Source organism: Emydura macquarii, unplaced genomic scaffold (assembly GCF_026122565.2).
Source record: "Emydura macquarii macquarii isolate MOO-44397 ecotype Brisbane River unplaced genomic scaffold, CSIRO-AGI_Emac_v2 contig_3477, whole genome shotgun sequence".
Taxonomy (NCBI): Eukaryota; Metazoa; Chordata; order Testudines; family Chelidae; genus Emydura; species Emydura macquarii.
Window position 1 is genome coordinate 2540323 of NW_027133614.1, and position 18901 is coordinate 2559223.

At 47.0% G+C, this 18901-nt stretch overlaps 1 protein-coding gene across 1 annotated transcript in view; it reads right to left on the reverse strand.

Moving 5' to 3' along the window:
* NMNAT2 (nicotinamide nucleotide adenylyltransferase 2) overlaps positions 1 to 18901 on the reverse strand; it is a 74056-nt gene that overhangs the window by 20750 nt on the left and 34405 nt on the right. Inside the window, exons 2-3 of the mRNA XM_067535096.1 lie at positions 2300 to 2388; positions 1187 to 1254 (exon numbers count right to left, since the gene is read on the reverse strand). Of these exons, the coding sequence (XP_067391197.1) occupies positions 1187 to 1254; positions 2300 to 2388 (157 nt within the window). The remainder of the gene's footprint in view (positions 1 to 1186; positions 1255 to 2299; positions 2389 to 18901) is intronic.

Sequence of the window (18901 nt, forward strand, 5' to 3'; positions counted from 1 at the left end):
CTTCCTTGAAAACTTAATGAGCTGCTAAATTGGGATGTTTCTTAAACGTTTTCTTAGCAGCTGAGTGTGTTTTTCTCACACACCTCACCTGAGGAGTCACAGACATGATCTCACTAATTAATAACACTCTGATTGCCTAATGTCTGTGTCAACTCTATGCCACACATGCCTGAGCTATGTTAAAAACCATCTCAGCACTTCATTGGGGTCTGTGGTGTTTCTGGGACTGACACAAGTGGTAATAATAATTATAAAAAAAACCAAAAACCACTCTGAACCTGTGCATACGGCCAGACACTCACAGCTGTGTCAGACATACATGCTCGCCAAAGCCAGACAGGTACACACTCACACAGTCATAATCATCCACCGAAACCTTCTGATAGCTTCCATATCACTTGATGAAACTTGACGTTTCTCCATGTGTCTGTCAATATTATCCAACTCTAGCCAGGCCTCATTCAAAGCCCGTTGACATCAATGGAAAGAATCCCACTGAAGTCAGCGGGCTTTGGATCAGGCCTGTGTGTGCCCTGTTTATCACTCATTTTCTCGCCCTTCTTTCTTTCCTCCCTTTCGCTCTTGCAATTCCTCCTGGTGCTTGTCCCTTTCTCCTTGATCTTCCCCTTCCCTGCTCTCCTCCACAGCCTGTTTCCTCATTCCCTTTCTTTTCAACAACCTCCTATTGCTTTCTCTCTCTCCTCTCGTGTGAAGAACGTGCTTTTGCTCTGACCTACAAAGACTGCTGAGTTCCTCATACATGCACGCGCACCCGCAGTAACAATAAGCCATTATTAAAACGTGCTCTTTCCATGCAAATTATAACTGCCGAAACTTTTCTGGTGCATAGTTAAGGTAATTAGTGGAAGCTTGCTTTAATTACACGCTGCGTACTTAGCTGATAAGGGTGTCTGTCATCAGCTGCAGCCAGGGGAGCTGACTGGAGCTTTGCTTTCACTTCCCTTGGTGGGACTGTTTGATGCACATCACTAGTTACCACTCGCTGGCTCTGAGATGAGGCCCTTTGAAAATCCTCTCCAAGCTCAGTCCTAACTGACCTTCCCCTGAGTGGGTGGATGTGACTCCCTAACCGGATTTCTGCAGGCGCCGCTCCATAAAAGGAGCGTGGTGTCTTTCCAAGGCTCCCTCTACAACCATATCAGCAATACTCAATGTGCTACCTCACCTGATCCAGTCAGAGGACTGGACTGCCAACTGGCACATGGTCAGACGGTGTCGGCTGGAGACCAGGCCCTGAAAGAGAATAGTAACTAAGAGAGGATGCAGGGAGAATCAGTGAAGCTTTGTTTGTACGACGTCCAGTCCTCTTTTAAGCTTGGACCTGACTCAGTTCTGTGATTTCCCCACCAAAATCCCCACCCAGTCCAAGATCTCCTAAATGCACCACAGGGACACACCCACTAAATTGAAAGTGAACACAATAGCGCACCCCCATCCCCCGCCCATGGGCCATCACCAATGTTACTAATTAGCATAGGGCAGAGGTTTCTATGTCTTGCCTGGATTCAGAGGGCAGAACCAAGCAGCTTTCAAGACATAATAAGAGCTTCTCTTCTCTCTGAATCCTCCTGGCCTTGGGGGCGAATGATGGGAACAGTATTTTTTTTTTTTTTTGAGTCTTTTCAGTTAGGAAGCAGGCTTCTGCAGTTCAAGGATAGAGATTGCCTCCTGTCTTTGGATTTTGTTCCCCCAAAGATACTTGTAACCGCTCCTGTCCCAGTATTGCCAAGCCCAAGCATTCGAAAATCATGAGCCAGGCCCCTAAAATTATGAGATTGGCTTTAAAAACATGAAATTTAAAAAAAAATGTTTTGCCTTCTGGTGTTTGTGCCTTTAGGGTTCACATTTTCCAGCTTTCCTCCGTAGCCACAAGGGCTAGAAACTCAGGGGAAGGGTTTAATGAATGCTGAGATTTTTGTGTAATCACATGACTCCAGGAGCTGCAGCTTTAAGAAAAACACTAGACTCAGGATAAAACCACAAAAGCTGGTAACACTGCTGTCCCTACATCAAGTTCACCAGAGGTATTAATGGGATACCCTTTATCTCAGCCCTCTGCTCAGCTTCCCCACAGCTTTCACTCTGGCATCAGCAGAGCTATAAGATTTCACTCTCCCTCGGGCTCAGTTTTGGAACCAGCATTCCCTTGCTCCCCAGGGTGTTATTTAATTAGAAACCCTCAGAGCTGACTCTTCCTGACATTCACGTGCACTCCCAGCTTCCTACAGGTTAGTTTGGTAATAGCACAGAGGAGAGAGCAAGAACTTGATCAACCCACCTGCTTCCCATAGGAGTCGTGTACAGGTGAGACGATTCCACCAATTACAATGAACCTTCCAGTCTTGTGCAGATAATCCCGGGCTCTTTCTAATGAAGGAAACAAACAAAAAGAGAAGGGGGGGAGGAGATCAGTGTGTACATTCTATTCACTAAAGCCAAAAATTAGCTAGCATTTTGAACCAGTTTTGCAAAACTGGTCTCAATTTTCACGTGCATTTTGTGCAAACCCCTGAATTTGCTCATGAACATAATTGTGCAAGTAAAATTCACTGTGCAAAAGTGGCAGCTGGACTGAGGCCCCTTGGAAAATCTGTCCATTTTGCCTTCAGAATAAAGGTGAGGATATTACATGCAAACTCAGGGCTAAATTCTCTGCTGGTGTGATTGAGTGACATGCCATTGAAGTCTATATAGCTGTGCCCATTAACACCAGCAGAGGTGCTGGCTCTGAATATTTCAGTCATGTCAAGGATCTGATTCAAATACACAAAAACCAAGTGTATTTGTAATACAGTGGCAGAGAGTGTGTTAATCTTCCTAGCAGTTGGTCCATTCTGGGATAACAGCACACTACTACCGCTAGCTAATGAAGATAATCTCTTAGCTCAAGTAATAGAGGTGTGTTCTGCAGTGCTAACATCATGAGTTGATGACCCAGCCCTGTGGGGGGAGGGAGATGGTTGTATATTCACAATGTAAGGCTACCAATGCCCCCTTTAACTTGCTCTGTCATGACAGTATGACAGAACTCATCATGGCACCGAGGAAGACCCCAGATAAAGGATGTAATTGGTTTTAATTGGATCCAGGTTAATAGTGAACACAGCCATCACCCTCTGACAGCTGTTTGATGGCCTATGTGAAATGAGCTGGTAAGCTCTGCCCCATTCTTGGTGGACAAGTGTGTACACCACAGAAACCACTGTTACAGTTGGCAATCCCAGCAGAGAGCCCAGGGAATGAATGGAGGATGGAGACTGAACTTCCTGTCTGATCCTAGAAGTAGTCATTGGTGAGATGGTGAGGGGGAAAGGTGGTTTAAGGTTTTGCCATGGCCAATGCTGTAGGGCCTGTTCTGTGATTAAATCTAGCCCCTCAGTCTCCAGTGCTGTCAGTCCGGTATTGAATTGATTGAACAGTACAGTAATTAAAATGACAGTGCATGCAGTGGACTGCCCTGTGTCGCAATAACGTGGCTGGGTGGAGTGTTGCTAAATCCTTGTGCAAGGCTGAAAATGGACTGCATAAAGTTCTGTCATGCCTGTTGTTTGCCTTTATTCTCTTTGGCGCTGTCTGTGCTGGTGTGTAAATGGGCCTGGTGAAACGGGTTTAAAATGCAATTTTAAAAACAGCTCCTGTTGACGCAGCTTGTCTGAGCTGCAAACCTGTGTTCTACACTAGGTTTCACGTGTATATGAAAAGCAGTGTGGTCTAGTGGGTAAGACACTGGCTGGGGGCCCAGCAGACCTAGGCTCTATTTCTGGTTCCATAACTAACTTGCTGTGTGACCTGAGGCAAGTCACTTCACCGCTTTGTGCCTCAGTTTCCCCTCCCGTTCTTTGTCTTGTCTATCTCACTGCAAGCTCTTTAGGGCAGACAGTGTCTCTTACCATGTGTCTGTATCATGTCTAGCAAAGTGGGGCCCTGACATTGTGGGGGCATCTAGGTGCTACTGTGCTATAACTAATAATACATTATACTTGATTTAAATTGTATTAGCAGGAATTATGTTTTAAAACAATTCTGTTAGCACATTTGAAATTACAGAGTAGACTGAGCCTTTGGATTTTTCAAAGAAATCCATAGTGAGTGCCATTAAAAGCATGCATAGACTCCGTTCGGGTTGTCATCACATTCAATATACAGTAGCACATGAATGACCAGGGCAATTAATATAGAACACAGATCATTTGCATATTAAATAAATACTTGTGCATCATGTATGCCCCATTTACAGTACTGCGCTACTTCTACTTCCCCTACGTACATTGCTAAGGGAGAAGACCTCATGGTCAAACCCCTGTTGCTAATTTGCATTTCCATTTTAGTGTGGTTTTAATAGAACTCTTCTGCAGTCCCACACCCAATCTTCCCCACACTCATCAGTTCCAAGAGCCAAAGCTTAACATCTTGATTTAAAAATAGGCATATATCTGCAATAAAAATATTCTGAAATCAAAACAGAAGGGAGAAGAAAGACACGAGCTGGTCATCACTGATGCTTGAAATGTGGTTCTGCTCTGAAAAATGGCTAGGCAGAAATTACATAGATCTGCCCCTTGTGTGTGTCCAGAATTGTAGTTGCTCATGTTAGGTCCCAGTCCTGCATTTGGATCCCTATAGACGAACCTCTGTGCCTGTACATGGCTCCAGGTGGGGTTAGACCAGATGGTAGGATTGGGGCTCACTTGCACTGGAGCAGCTAGCCCTAGTCTGAAAACAGGGTAAGGTGCAAGTCACAGTTACCGCGATGCAGCATGGCTGCACAAGGGCTTTGCATTGGAGCAGCTGCAGTGAGGTAGGTATAGCAGTGGCTAAAAACTGCAGTGTGTTGTCAGGACCTTAGTGTGCATGATGGGTTTAGTCCTTAGCACTCCAGAGTCAACACATCGCTAGTGAACAGGCAGGATGATTTTCTGTCTCATGCATCCACACTGAATGGCTAACTGCCATGTTCTGCCCTCAGAGCTATGCAACCCCATTGCCCTCCCTCGGGATGCCTAGGGGTTTGATCACAATGGAACTTTGTGTGTGTGCACACGCACTTGCCGGAGCTGTGGGAGCCTCAGGTTCAAATCCCTGCATCAGAGCAGAGTGTTTCATCCCAGGCCAGTGCCCTACCCACCAGGCTGTGGCGTGCCAGAGTAGGTGTCAGACTCAGCAGTGCAGCGCTGCAAGAAGCTGTGCTGTAAGGGTACCAGAGCTGCTGGCGTACAGTGTGTAATGAGGCCATCTTTGGGAGCAGTTATCTGCAAGCCCCCTCCAGAAACAAGGACAGGAACTTTCTTCTCCCTCGAATGGAGTTTGGTGGTTACTGTGCTGTGAACTGCCAGAGCAAGAGACTCAAATGTGAAGGGAAACTGGGCTATGAGAACGTCAGGGGGACTGATCTGGACCAAGAAAGCCAAGAAATTCAGCGCACAGGCTGTTTAGCCCTTGTGGGTGAGAGAGGCTGTGAGCACGAAGGACATTGGATCTTTCCTATTACTTGCAGACATTGGAAGAAGGAGCATCTACAATGGAAGAGGGGAGACTGTTGGAAAATGTCAGGACTGTATAATATTCATAGACCACCCCAGGAAGAAAAGCTGATCCAGGGCTTAGGGCACTAGCCTAGGACGTGGGAAGCTTGCATTCAAGTCCCTGCTCTGCCACAAACTTCCTGTGTGACCTTGGACAAGTCATTTAGTTAGTCCTTCTGTGCCTCTCTATTGTGACAAGATTATGGGTCTGTCTGCACTGCAACTGGAGGTGTGACTGCAGCTGGAGTAGGCACACCTGTGCTAGTCTTGCTCTAGTTGAAAAGAGCAGCGAAGATGCACCAGCATAGACTGCAGCACAGATTAGCAATGCGGGTATGTCTGCGGGTGAGCTTGTCCAGCTTGCGCCAGGGTCTGCACTCCCACATCTTCACTGCTATTTTTAGCCATGCTAGCTAGATCAAAGCTAGCATGGGTGAGCTTGCTCGGGGCTGCAGTCACACCTCTGACTGCCATGTAGACGCACCACCTGTGAGGTGCTGAAATATTAATGTGGGCAATATAAGTACCAAAGTGCGCAAAACCTCAGTGTGAACTAAACTCCCTGTGTAGACCAGGCCTAAGATCCACAGAGAGAGAAATGAAGGGTGGAGTGTTAGTATTAGTCTCTGTGAAATTCTGTGTGTTATATGGTTGCTAATTAGACTGCTCTCGTTAGCCGGGTATTTCGGTGTATTTAACAATATAGCACGTTTGCTTTCAAGATGCCCCTGACAGGGTTATCTGGACATTGGAACCACCTGTGAAAATCTGTTATGTGGCACCACTGTCATTCTTTCTCTGCAGTACAAGGAAAAGAGGCCTTCTGGTTAAGAGTAGAAGTGGGAGTCAGATCGGGGGACTGTTCCCAGCTTTGCCTTGGACTTGTTGTGGGACTGTGGGTGAGTCACTTAATCGCTCTGTGCCTCAGTTTCCCCATCTGGGGGTCATAATACTTACAACCTCAGAGGGGTGCTGTGAGGCTCAGGTCATTGTCAGAAGAGGCTGTAGAAGAATAAAGTGAAAACCTCTCCAGGCTAATACAGAGTAGCCCCATGCCTGAGTTTGCATGCAAGATGAGATTTCTTTATTCCTTCACGTGGTTTTGGAGAGTGTTTGTGTGTGTGTCCATGTGCACATGCGCCATCCAAGAAGTTCAGTGTGAAAATACCGCAGCCACTACTACTCTCAGTTCCCTGCATGTGAATCCTTTTGGGAAACACACCTGCACATTCACACAGGTTGAGTTGAATGTTTTCTCTCAGCATGTAGTCCCTGCTCAAACCCAGAAGCCTGCACATTGGGCTGGTTACTTCTCCAGGATGAAAACAAACAATTCTCTTGATTCCTGTCACTTTCCATTTGTCTGCTGTCTCTGGCTTCTGCTTCTTAAACAACACTCTTGCTCTCTTGTTGTTGATCTGGTTTGCCATTGTATCTGGCTTTAGGGGTTCTTAGCAGCTGGGGAATGGTTTGTGGCTCTTACTTTCACAAATGTCACTTCTGACAACTTTTTGAAAGCAGGCACGGAGGGAAAGCACGAGCAGCTTCCATCACTGCCAGGGCACTGGAAGGTTTTATTATTATTGTTAGAGAATTTGCTTTTAGCTCGCTTATTTCTGCCTGTCTGCAGAGACCTGCGTCCTCTCCGCTTCAAAAGTTGAACCTCAGGTGCCATCCCTGCAGAAAGTTCACCCACTGTGGCCGAAAGATTTGTAAATGTGCAGATGCTGAAGGGAAGAAGAAAAAAAAATGAAGGCGCACAGAGAGGAGAAAAAAAGGTGGAGCAGTTTTCCATCCAAGATGCATTAGGTTTTTGAGGGTGATCATTTAAAAACTCAACGTCGTTTAACAAAGTTTGCAAGGAGCTCAGATAACGTTGTTGAAAGAGCTGCTGGGGCTTGATGTTGTGGTATAAAGTGTTTGAAGTTAAGGCAGCATCAGCACTTTCGTTGCAACCTTGAATTTCCAATGGTTGATTACATCAGTTAAAATGCGCTTTCACCTGAAATTCTGCATTGGAGGCTTCTGCTCAGGAAATAATCTTTTGAAACAAAATTTCTATTGAATCAGTTGAGTTGTGTGTGTGTTTAAATGACAGAGGGATCAGGAGCTGACCCGTTCATTAAGTTTTCTGTGCCTCTTGAATTCCTAAATAGCTTTGATTTTAAAACAGAAATTAAACTGATCAAATGATGCATTGGTTAGAGCCATCCTTTGCTCTCAAAAGCTTTGATCATGTATCACTTCCAGATCAGTCCTGTGAAATAGCCATGGTGGACGAGATTGCTTTGGAGTTGTTCTGCCTTTTGGATAATCATTTATCTACCCCAGGGCTCTCCTATAGAAAGTCTCACAGAAGTCCGTGCTGTCAGCTCTGTCATGCAGTGTGTATATGAATATGCTCGGAGAACCAATCCAGCAGCGTGACCCGAGGTGTCATCAGCATAGTGATGATACGTGGGTCTGTGTCACAGTCTCTCCCGTTCAAGGCTTTGTCTTTGTCTTTGCACTGGCTGGCTGGCTGAGGATGTGAGAAGGCTGGATGAGGCTCAGCTCCAGATGGCAACGAGGGATTGCTTGTTGGAAGGAGGAAGACTCCAAAGTGTTGCTAGTGTGGTGGCTGCTCTCACGTCGGTACAGAGAGTTCCCAGTTGATGCTACGTGTTTGACTATGAGCTGAATGTTGAAGCCAATGTCTTGGTAATAGTCGAAAGTGGCTGTTTGCATCCCCAAAATAGTCTGCAGCTGTGATCTCCCCATTCCTCCACCCCTCCCCCCGTCATAGCCCTGGTCAAAGTCTGATGATCATTGAGGGGTTGTGTGACAGTCACCTTAGCGCTCAATGGTGTGCTGTCTCTGTATTCAACCTGGTGGGCACTGTCCAGCTGGCAGCCTGCGGGCCGGATGATTCCATTCGGCTCCCACGGAGGACTCGAAATGGCACCCGCTGCATAGCAGAACCTCGCATGCACCATGTGTGCAAGGTCATGCTGCGTGGAGGACGCCGCTTAGTAGAACAAAATGGCATCCTCTACGCTGCGTGACTTCCTGCGTACCGCACTTGGGAGGTCACGCCGCAAGGGGGCTGCCATTTTGGACTGCCTCAGGCATGCAAATGAGTTGTGGCATGCCTGCCTACAACTGACATGGCACGCTGCTGTTAGAGCCAGGCTGGGCTGTTGACCAGCCCCACAATCTCTTGCTTTGGGATCTCCCTCACGAAGAATCCCCCATTCCTAGGAAGGCATGAATCGTTGTGTCCTATCAGACGCGTGGCCCATCCAGCCCAGCATCCTGTCTCTGTGAAAGTGGCCAGTGCAAGAAACCCCCGACTAGACAATTATGGAATAATGGCCTGCAGGGGAAATTTCTTCCTAACCCCCCTCAGTTACCAGCTGGCTAATGCCCTGACACAGGAGGGGGTGTAGGCAGGGTGATTTTTTAAAAATCCCATCTAATGTAACTATGGATGCTGCTATTACACAGATGTGTCCAAACCTTTTTTTTTTTTTTTTTTTAGGACTTTAAATCTGGAGCAAAGAAAAACCCTGCCTCCCTCTCCAGCCCATCTAGGAACCTATTCTGCTCCTGTGAGTTGAATAGGAGAAATAATCCTAGGACCTTCCCCTTTGTGACCAGCTGGGCTCCCCTTCGGAAGCCAACAAGAGTGTAATATTCTCCATTAAAATCAAGGGACCATATTAATCCTTGGTGGTGTGACTCCCTTGACTGCAATGGAGAGATGGATTTGGCCCGGCTTCTAGTACTTTGGTGGTAACGGTTTGTCTGAAAACCTGTTGGCATCAGCATGGCCACCCCTCCCCTGACTACAGCTCCCAGCAGCCAGCCACTGCTGATTTCTCTCTGGCAGGATTTCTCGCAGTCCAGCAGCTGCAGTGTGACTTTTAGTTAAAGCTTTTCACCTCCATTCTTCCTGAGGCTGTGCAGCCCTTCCTGCCTTGTGGCCCTTTCAGCTCTGTCTGAGTCTGCGTTCCCGCCAGATGTCCTGCAATATGCTGCGCGCTCTGGCCACTGTTGCTTTGCGCATAGCAGGGCCGATGGGAGCTGGCAGATAGAGAGCGTGTGGGGAGCAGCCCTGTTACCCGGGGGCTCCAGTGGCATTGGTTTTGCTGTTTGTTTGGGTCGTTTGTGATGGAAACAACCGCACCTTTCATGGGGACTGGGCACTGCCTACCAGGACACGGTGGTCTGAGGAAAGGTCCCTTCCTCTTGGGCAGGCATGTCTCATCCAATCGCTTCCAGCAGCTGCGCTCTGAGCAACCTGGGCCAACGTAGTTCTTTCTCTCCATGTTTCCCTTGGTCAAAATCACCTTTGGCCTTCCCATCTCACTGCCCTGGCAACAAGGCTGGAGGGAGGCGGGAACAGCAGGGCCTCTCCCTGCCATTAGAGTCGAGTCAGGAGGCTGATGAACTGGGAAGGAGGGGGAGAAGTGAGGCTAGGGAAGCAGGAGCAGGGGGAGTGGCAGAGAATGACAAAGGGGAATAATAAAGCAAGTATCTACTGGCAATAGCCCCTCTGGAGAAAATATGTACATTCCAGGGAACTATCTCCTGAAGCCAATGTTTTCCTTCCTTGGGGCAGTATTGCATTGCTGTTGCCCCCTTGCAAAGGGGAATAATAAAAGCAAAGGGGACAACAGACAGTGCCCCAGACTGGGACTCAAGAAACCTGGGTTCTATTCCTGACTCTGCCACTGAGCTGCTGTCACCTTGGGCAAGTCACTTCACCTCACAGTGCCTCTGTTTCTCCGTGCACTCTTTGCCTGCCTGATCTCTTTTGGCTGTGGCTTTTCAGGGCAGCGCCTGTCTCTCAGCGTGACTGCAGCAGAAATATAAAAATAACGTGACACATTCCCAACAAAAGCAACTCCCTGACACAAATAGCTTTCAAGTCCATTGAACAGCAAGGCCTTGTTTACAGAACAGACAGCCTGCAAAGGACCCTTCCAAAGTCTGAAACGCAAAGTTCAGGCTGTCGCTCCGTCTTTCATTCGGACGGGTTGTCTGCTCTCGCCTTGCCCATCCTCCAAAGCTGCTCGAGTTCAGGAAGGGTTGTTAGCCGTAGGTCTTAATTTCTTGGCTTTATCTCATCATCTTACGTCAGAACCTTAATGTGCCTGGGACCTTTCTCTTTAACATTGAGCGACACCAACTGCCCAGTTAATGCGTAGTTTCTCAACCTGTGGTACGCGTACCCCTGGGGGTATACGAGACACAGGCAGGGAGTACGCAGAGAAAAACCCAGTGAAGGGAGGCGGGTGGCAGCCGCTGACTTCTGGGGAAGCCAAGTGGCAGTCGCCTACTTCCCGCCTGGTCCCAGCTCCCAGCTGGGAGGCAGGAGGTTCACACAGTGTGATTTGCCCCAGGTCCGCACCGCCCTAAGGACGGCCATGGGGAGTGCTGCTATCCACTCTGGGCCGCTAGTGCCTGCTCATACCTCACAAGTTTCTGCCTGTGTGAGGAGAACACCATGTGACCCCGCCATCAGGCCATAGTGATTGGCTGACGTCGATCTTTGCTTCTATATGGAGGAAGGAGGGGAGAAACAGCAGCGGGTTTTGTGATCTGCCACAGCCACACAGCACTGCACAACTCAGAACTCTCCTGCTTTACGAGAAAAACAGTCGTCCAGTGGTAAGGGGGAAAAGACTGTATTTCTCAGAGTGGAAAATTGAGTGTTGGCTACTTATTAAAATTTTAAGAAGTTAGGTGGTACTTGCTACTTAAAAGGTTAAGAAACACTGAGTTAACGTAACCAAGAACAGCTCTGCAGGACGGGTGTTTGATGAACATCTGCCATGCACGTACCCTACGCCCTCTCTTTGGCTGTACAGCCTCATTTCCACGTGCACGGTTCCCCAAAATCCAGCAGGAATTGTGAGGTGCTGCTTACAGGCAGCAGTGAGAACAGACCTTATGCACTTGTAACTGCTAGGTCATGACTGTGTTTTTAAATAGGCCTCTTCTCTGCCCGTGGGACAGAGTGACCCTCTGTTTGGGCAAAGGACAATAGCTTTTAGTTCGCGTTAGTAAAGACTGGCCCTGAGCTTGCCTATCCCAAAGTACTTTACTTAGGAGAAAAAAATCACATGTGTAAATTCCAGGCTGATTCACACCCCTCTTGTTCCCAGGGAGATTTGTAGGGTTGGGTGGGGGTAGAATGTGGCCCTCAGGCTTTTAAAAACCCTGCAGTACCTCCCTGCTTTTTTTAGAAATTGCATAACTGTCAGAGACATTGGCCCTGTCTCGGCGCAGGGGGCTGGACTTGATGACTTCTCCCAGCCCCTTCCAGCCCTACATTTCTCCGATTCTATGACAGATGCCGGGTTTAACATTAACCTCTCAGCTTCCTTATGGAGGTCAGGTGTTCAGACTCCCACACAGCAGAATTCTCACACCACGCTCTCAACTCGCTCCATGCAAGATGGGCATTACTCCGATCCTGTGCGAGAAGGGTTGGCCCATTGTGGAGACATTTATGTAGAGATTCACACTTGCAGTCTCTGAGTACAGCAGGGGTTTCCCCACCACCACCCTTGCACTCGTGCCAGGATTCTCGCTTCCAGTCTCTGGGGATGCGATGGGATTCATACTCCCAGGCTTCAAAATGCAGCAGATCTGGTCAAGGCTTTTGAGATGCTTTTTTCTAAATAGGGGCATTGGGAAGCTGTGTCTGATATGGCTGCATTAGCAAACCAGTTCATACTGTCCCTGTTCACTCCAGCCCACAGACAATCACCAGGTCAGAGCCCTGGTGCTCTGGGACAAAGCACTGGCAGTTAAGAGGAAACATTTATCTCTACAGCCTGTCATCTGACTGAAGAGGAGGGGCAGAGCCCCTCAGGACAGGAGAATTAAAACCTCTCCTGTACTTTGAAACATAGCTGAGCCTGGGAGGCTGAGCCGTGCTGAGTTCTGGCAGACAGCGAGCATCCTTTCAGGGGGGGGAAATCCTGCACGGGGGAACTGATAGAGCAGAGCAGAGAGGGGGCTGCCAGGGTCATGCTGAACCGTCAAGGGTGAGGAGGATGATGACGCAGGAGGGTGACCAGAACAACTGCTGGTAAGAGATAAAATCCCAGCCTCCGCGAAGGCAGCCAGCAACTCTCTTGGCTGGCGGGGAGGGTAATTAATGAGATCAGATCGTTTCTTCCCTTCCTCCAGTGCTGTTCCCCCTCACCAGGACTGGGCACCATGCTGCGTAAGGTACTGCAGAGCAGGGCACTGACAGGTTCCCCCACCTCGGCACAGATACTCCCCACTCATTGGATTGCTTCCACTTGGTTCTAATTGGCTCTTTTTATGCGGTGAGATGAGGCAGGGAAAAGGAGACATAGGAAGGGGGTTTCGTTCCTTCTATTGCCCAAAATGACCTGAGCTTTTTTTTTTTTCTTTTCCCTCAGCATTAAACGAGCTGCCTCTGGGCAGAGAAATGAGGCCAGATCCTCAGCAGGTGTAAATTGGGGTGTCTCTCTTGGAGGATCTGGCCCATAACCTCCTTTGCATTACTTTCCTTGGCACCGGTACAGAGCAGCAGTTCTGTTCTCCATGCACAGATGGGAGCTCCCCCACCCGTGTCGGATATAGAGGAGAAATGCCTGCAGTTATTGCTGAAGAACAGGATTTAATGGGCAAATCGCCACCCCTCCCTCTTCTTTTCCTTTCCTTCAGCTTCCCCAGCCTGGCTGTAAACACTGTGGAGGGAAGTTGAAGGGGGCTGCTTTGGACATACAGCTAGTCTATGCAGGAGTAGCCCAACTGCTGTGTTGCAAGTCTCTTAGGAGTCAAACCAATTCTACAGTTGCTCTGGGGATTGATGGAGTGAAATAAGGGCTTTGCCTCTTGAATCTATTACTGTGGCCCACACTAGCACTGTCCCAATTACAGGACTCTCAGTGCATCCATTATAAAGTGTCTTTTTCAGGGGGTTAGAGCTGACACATAAAGATCACTCCGTTTGTCATCAAAGGCTCAGCCTCCGAGGAGAGGTCTATTTTTTTGCTTTGTTTGAAAGAAAAAGTCACTAAATCAGTTTGCTCTTTTTTTCTTGAAGTGGGCCCAGAAGAAGTGAGGATTTGTGGTTGGTGGCATTGCACTCGTCAGTGTGCAATTAGAGCCAAGGGGTCACATTTTGGAAAAGTGTCCATTTGACTTAAGAGCCTAAAGCCAAGACTTTCAAAAGTGACTAGTGAGTTTGGGGCCCGAATTTTTTGAGTGCCCAGCCAGAGATGCCTTAAAGGGCCTGCGCTTCAGAAAGCACTGAGCCCCCTGCCCTCTGAAAATCAGACGCCTTTCAAGCGTCTCCATTTGGGCACCCCAAAATAGAGCATTCAAGGGCACTCCTCTCTTTTGAAAATCTTGGCCTAAGTGTCCAAGTCACTTTTGAAAATGGGACTTGGGCTCCAAAATCTTTTAGGCACTTTTGCAAATTTGACCCTTCGCCTAAGGTGATGATTTTCAAAGGAATCTACTAAATGCTCTAGTCCCAGTGAATTTTAATGTAATTCCCTTGGAGGCCTTTGAAAATGCCAACCTAAACCTTTATTAGGATACAAGAGAAATAGAACTTTGCAGGTGCTTTCTCTTTTCTTTGGAGTCTGTTTAAAAACTAAAACAGCGTTCTGACAGTGCCCTGTGTTATTGCTAAATTCTGATTGTAATAGTCCCCTCTGGATTATAAATCTCACTTTTGAATAATGTAATAACGATACTTAACATTTATCTAACAACTTCCATCCTGAAGGAACCTGAAGCATTTATAGTTGGTATTGTAATCAACCTATATATGCAGGTTCTTATAGTGTGCATATCCATACTTAGGAAACACTGCACCCATCTACAAAATACAGCCCCCTCTGGGATGAAATGCAGCAACTGTTTAAAAGTGCATTTCAATACAGCTCTATACTTTTAGACAGGAAGTGAAGAAGAATATCAGATTAAACAAACTGCAGAACATATTTGGGTAAACTCTGTACAATTACTGCAACTGGAATTTAGCCAAGAAGCTAGGACTAAAACCTTTACCCTTTCAAACGTGCCCTAGAATCTTTAGTGAGCACAAGTGGTAGTATTGCCAACTGCAAGTGTTCAAATATCATGAGACTGGCTTAAAAATCATGAGATCTTTTAAAAAATAATATATTTGGTTCTCTTTTTCTTGGTCCTCTTGATTCTGAGCCTTTAGGGTGCACGCAGATTATATTTTCTGGCTTTTCTCTGCAACCATGACAGCTAGAAACTTATTTTTATTTTAAATGAAAATGGAGATACTCACAAAATAATATGACTCCAGAAACTGGGGCTTTAATAAAAATGCCAAATATCATGAGACTTGCAATAAAATTATGAGCGTTGGCAACACGGAGTGGTCAGGGCTTTGGTTTTATTCTCATCCTAAACATACCCCCTCTAGCAGCACAGTGTCCCCTGGTGCCACTCTGGGAACATGGGGTCATTGCTAACTCTGAGACAATATCATCTGACGAAGTGGGTTACAGCCCACGAAAGCTTATGACTGCAGAAATTAAATTTGTTAGTCTTTAAAGTGCTACAGAACTCTTGTTGTTTTTGTCTGAGACAATAGTGCTTCCATCCGAAGTACCAGCACAAGCCCCCTGCAGAACCTGTTTTTTCTTTGGAGTGCTCCCATCCAAGTATTTACCAGGCCCCCGCACCCTTTTTAGGGCCTGATCCAATGCCCGTTGAAATCAACGGGACCCCTCCCTTATTTGTGAGATCTGATGTGACTGCAGCCCTAGCAGGCATAGTTGCATGCAATGAATTACTCCAGGGTCATGAAATTCACAACAAACATAGCCACTATGTTTTGGGTCTTTCCAGTGCCTCTTCTACTGGCTCTGCAGTGGTTGCTAGTTAATGAAACACACTGACATCAATTGCTGATGCCCTGACAGTAATGTTTTGGTAGCAACGATAATCTGCTATACAAATTTATTATTGTTAAGCAAAGCCAATTCTGTTTGCATTTTACCACCAAAAGAAATCATAAAAAACAAGAGAAAAGAAATCTGTGTTTGCTAAATGCAGAGAAAACTGGTAGAGGTGAACATATGAGGAAGGGACCAGATCCTCAGTTGATTTAATTTGGCATAGCTCTAAGCCAAAGGAGCTTTACTAATTTACACCAACTGTGAGAATCTGGTGCCAAGTCTTTAAGATGCTATTTCAAACAATAAGTAACAAAAATGACTTCTCATTGTCCCCTTGCTGTTTGAAAATCAGCTACAGCTATTGTGTATGTGTTGCTGTTTTCAGCCGTTTATTCTGTTTGGATTCTAGACATTGCATATGTATTAGCACGCTGGTAGCTTCATACTATAGACAGCGCACCTATTTGTGCACCTATGTACTCTGAAGCGGTTGTTCGAAAGCCAGAGTTGCACCCTTGAGAGCACTTGTAAATTCTGGAGCCTGTTTGGATTAGGTTGGCAGGAACTGAGACTATTTTGCAATCTGGTAATGGGGACTGATGGGAACAACATAGAAATTAGGAATTGAAAAGAGCTATTTAGGTCCTTAAATCCACTCCCAAACAATCCAGGACTGTCCTCTCTGCATATTATCTTCTGTTCAGTCCAATCTAGTTTGTAAATGTCCAGTGTAGCACTGGTCAAAAGTTCAAAATAGGAAAAATATTAATGCACAAATGTTTTTACAGATTTTGACCATCTACTGAGGTGGTCAAAATGTAGAAGTTTTGTTGAAGAGAGGGACATGTTATTAAAACTGTCATACAATATTTTTCCTATTGTTTAACCATATCTCGTTCCAAGGGATGCAATTTTCCCTGCTCCCTTTGGCTCTTTGTTTACCCTAATACATCTCCTGCACAAGTAGTTCTTCCTGATACACTAAATTCTCTCTCTGGATTTCATCACATTCCTCCTAGTTATACCCCATGTATCTCACTAAATCATCTCTTCCTCCTTGGGGTTTTCTCACCCTTGAATATTTGCAGATTGTGATAACGTTTCCCTGCTGTAGTGATTGTTTAGCCAAAATCTGCATAATGAGCTCTTTTGATTTGCCCTAATAACATCAACCCTTCCAACCTGCTGCTCATTTGTGGAGCTCTTCTCTGACCTGTTTCCATGGGGTCTATCTTTTCGCTAATGATGTGTCCAGAATGAATATGGTATTTCTGATGCAATTGCATTCAGTTCATGTAATATGGGGACTAGCGCTTGCCCTGCTCTGTGATGAGATGCCTCTGCATGAAACACAAAATGACACTGGCTTTGGTTGCTACCATATCACATTGTCTTTTCCCATTGAATATATGTGTTTGGGATTATTTTTTCTCCTTGGTACATTAACTTCAGTTTTTCCAAGGCAAATCTTATGTTGCAATTTTTCTGCCCTTGTTTCTAATTTCTCTTGAAAACTGCATATTTGTCTGGCCTCCATACTATTTGCAACTCCTCCCAAGTTAGAATAATCTGTGGCTTTCATTAACATGCTCTTTTTTTCCTCTTCCAGATCATTAATGTCTTGAACAGGCAGCTGCTAGGGAGTTGCTGCTGAGTGTCTTGGTTGGGAGGGAGAGAGAGGGTGGTCTGGCATGTCCTTGGCAGAGGGAGAAAGAATTGAGAAGGAAGGGCTGCTTGGGGAAGGGAATTAGAAAGGTGATGTGGCCTTTGATGGTGATTCCATTCTCCGTGGGAATCTCATATTTCTCCTTGGGGGGGAGCCAGGGCCATGAAGTTACCGTAGTAGTCGGGGTAAGAGGACCTTGGGGGTGGGCAAATGGAAGGGGAGTGGGTCATGACAAGTTTGAAAACTTCTCTTGAGGCTGTTCCTGGAATTCCTGTGGAGGGGTCACAGGATGCTGGGAGGGAAGCTCCTAGAATATTAGCAAGAGCTCAAGTCCGCCACAGGACTTTGGGTAAGAGAGGCTGGGGGGAGAAGCCAAGATCCATGACTGGGTGAAAATTAACATATGCAAGTACTCCTTAAACATACAGGCACACATGTTCGCCTCCGCTGTTTTCTGTGGAGCTGTGGGCTGGGATTAGAGATCTGCCTTTGGCAGCTCAACACAGACAATCCTGTTCTGCAGCTATTCCATTTCCAAGGGGTAGGGTGTTGGGGGCAGCAGCTGGTCAGAATTGAGACCAAGCAGAATCTAATGGATTCAGTATCCCATCCGAGAGCAAAATTAACAGCCTGTTCTGCTTCTTCTGCAAGTTCAGAGGCCATTTCCCTTGACATCCTGGGTCCTAAAGGGTTAATTCCAGGGGATTTATTTTAAATAATCCTCATCTTTTCTTTTCAGCTCCTGGATTGTTTCTGGGAGCAGAATGCTGCCCAGGGAATTTAGAGTTGGGAGTCACGTGGAAATGTCTCCACCCATCCCCTCCCCATAGCCTCTTGAGCCCAGCCGAAACACTTCAGTGATTCTATCGAAACGGACAGGTTGCCTTTCAATGAGGCAGCCTCATGTGCCTCTCCTCTCTCCCCCCCAATTCACCCAGGACTTCATCTGAAGCCAGCTGTGACACACGGTGCTGCATTCTGAAACCACGCCAGGCGTCCGAGCCCTGTGCAGGTGTAATGCTCAATGGCTGAGGCAGGCTCGGGTGCAATCCAGAGCAGCGGTTGCATGTGCACGGGCGGTTGGGTAGCCAGGAGGCCAATCCGTGTCAGAGGCAGTCTGAGGCAATGGTCAGAGTTCTTGTAGGGGTCTGTAGCCGGCAGATCCAATCCAGTTGGGTCAGTGGGCTAGGGAGGCAAAGTCGGGCAAGGTGATCTCAGCACAGTAATCTGCAGGAAATGGCCTGTTGCTCAGACAGCTTCCTTTTCCTGTTGGGGCCTTTATATAGTCCAGGTATCCAATGAAAGTTCTGCTTGTCCAGCCAATCAGGTGCCTGGGGCGTGGCTGCTGTGGGTCTATAAGGCTTTAACACTATTAGTGCTGGTCAGCAAGAGTGCTGGCTGGAGCTACCTGGCAGGCCTGGGCTCAATATGTGGGTCCTGAGAGTGGAGGACTAAGAGGAAGAGCAGAGGGTCGGAATGGATATTCCACTGGGGAGGTTCACCATGGAGAGAGCCAAGGCTGGGCATGTTGCCCATGTGGGGTCTGGCTTCAGAAAGGTCTGGAATAGGGTCCCTTATAAAGGCCATGCCACAAGGTAGCAAGACTTTCCCCCATTTCTGCCTCCCCTTCTGCAAGCAAAGGGGACCTACCATCCCAACCTGCTATGGATACCTCTCGCCATTCCTAGCTTTTCTCCTTCTTATCATATCCTCTCTTGGGACAGAATGATAGGGCTAGAAACCCCTGGCTGCATAGGAGCATCACAGCTGTCTCTTCC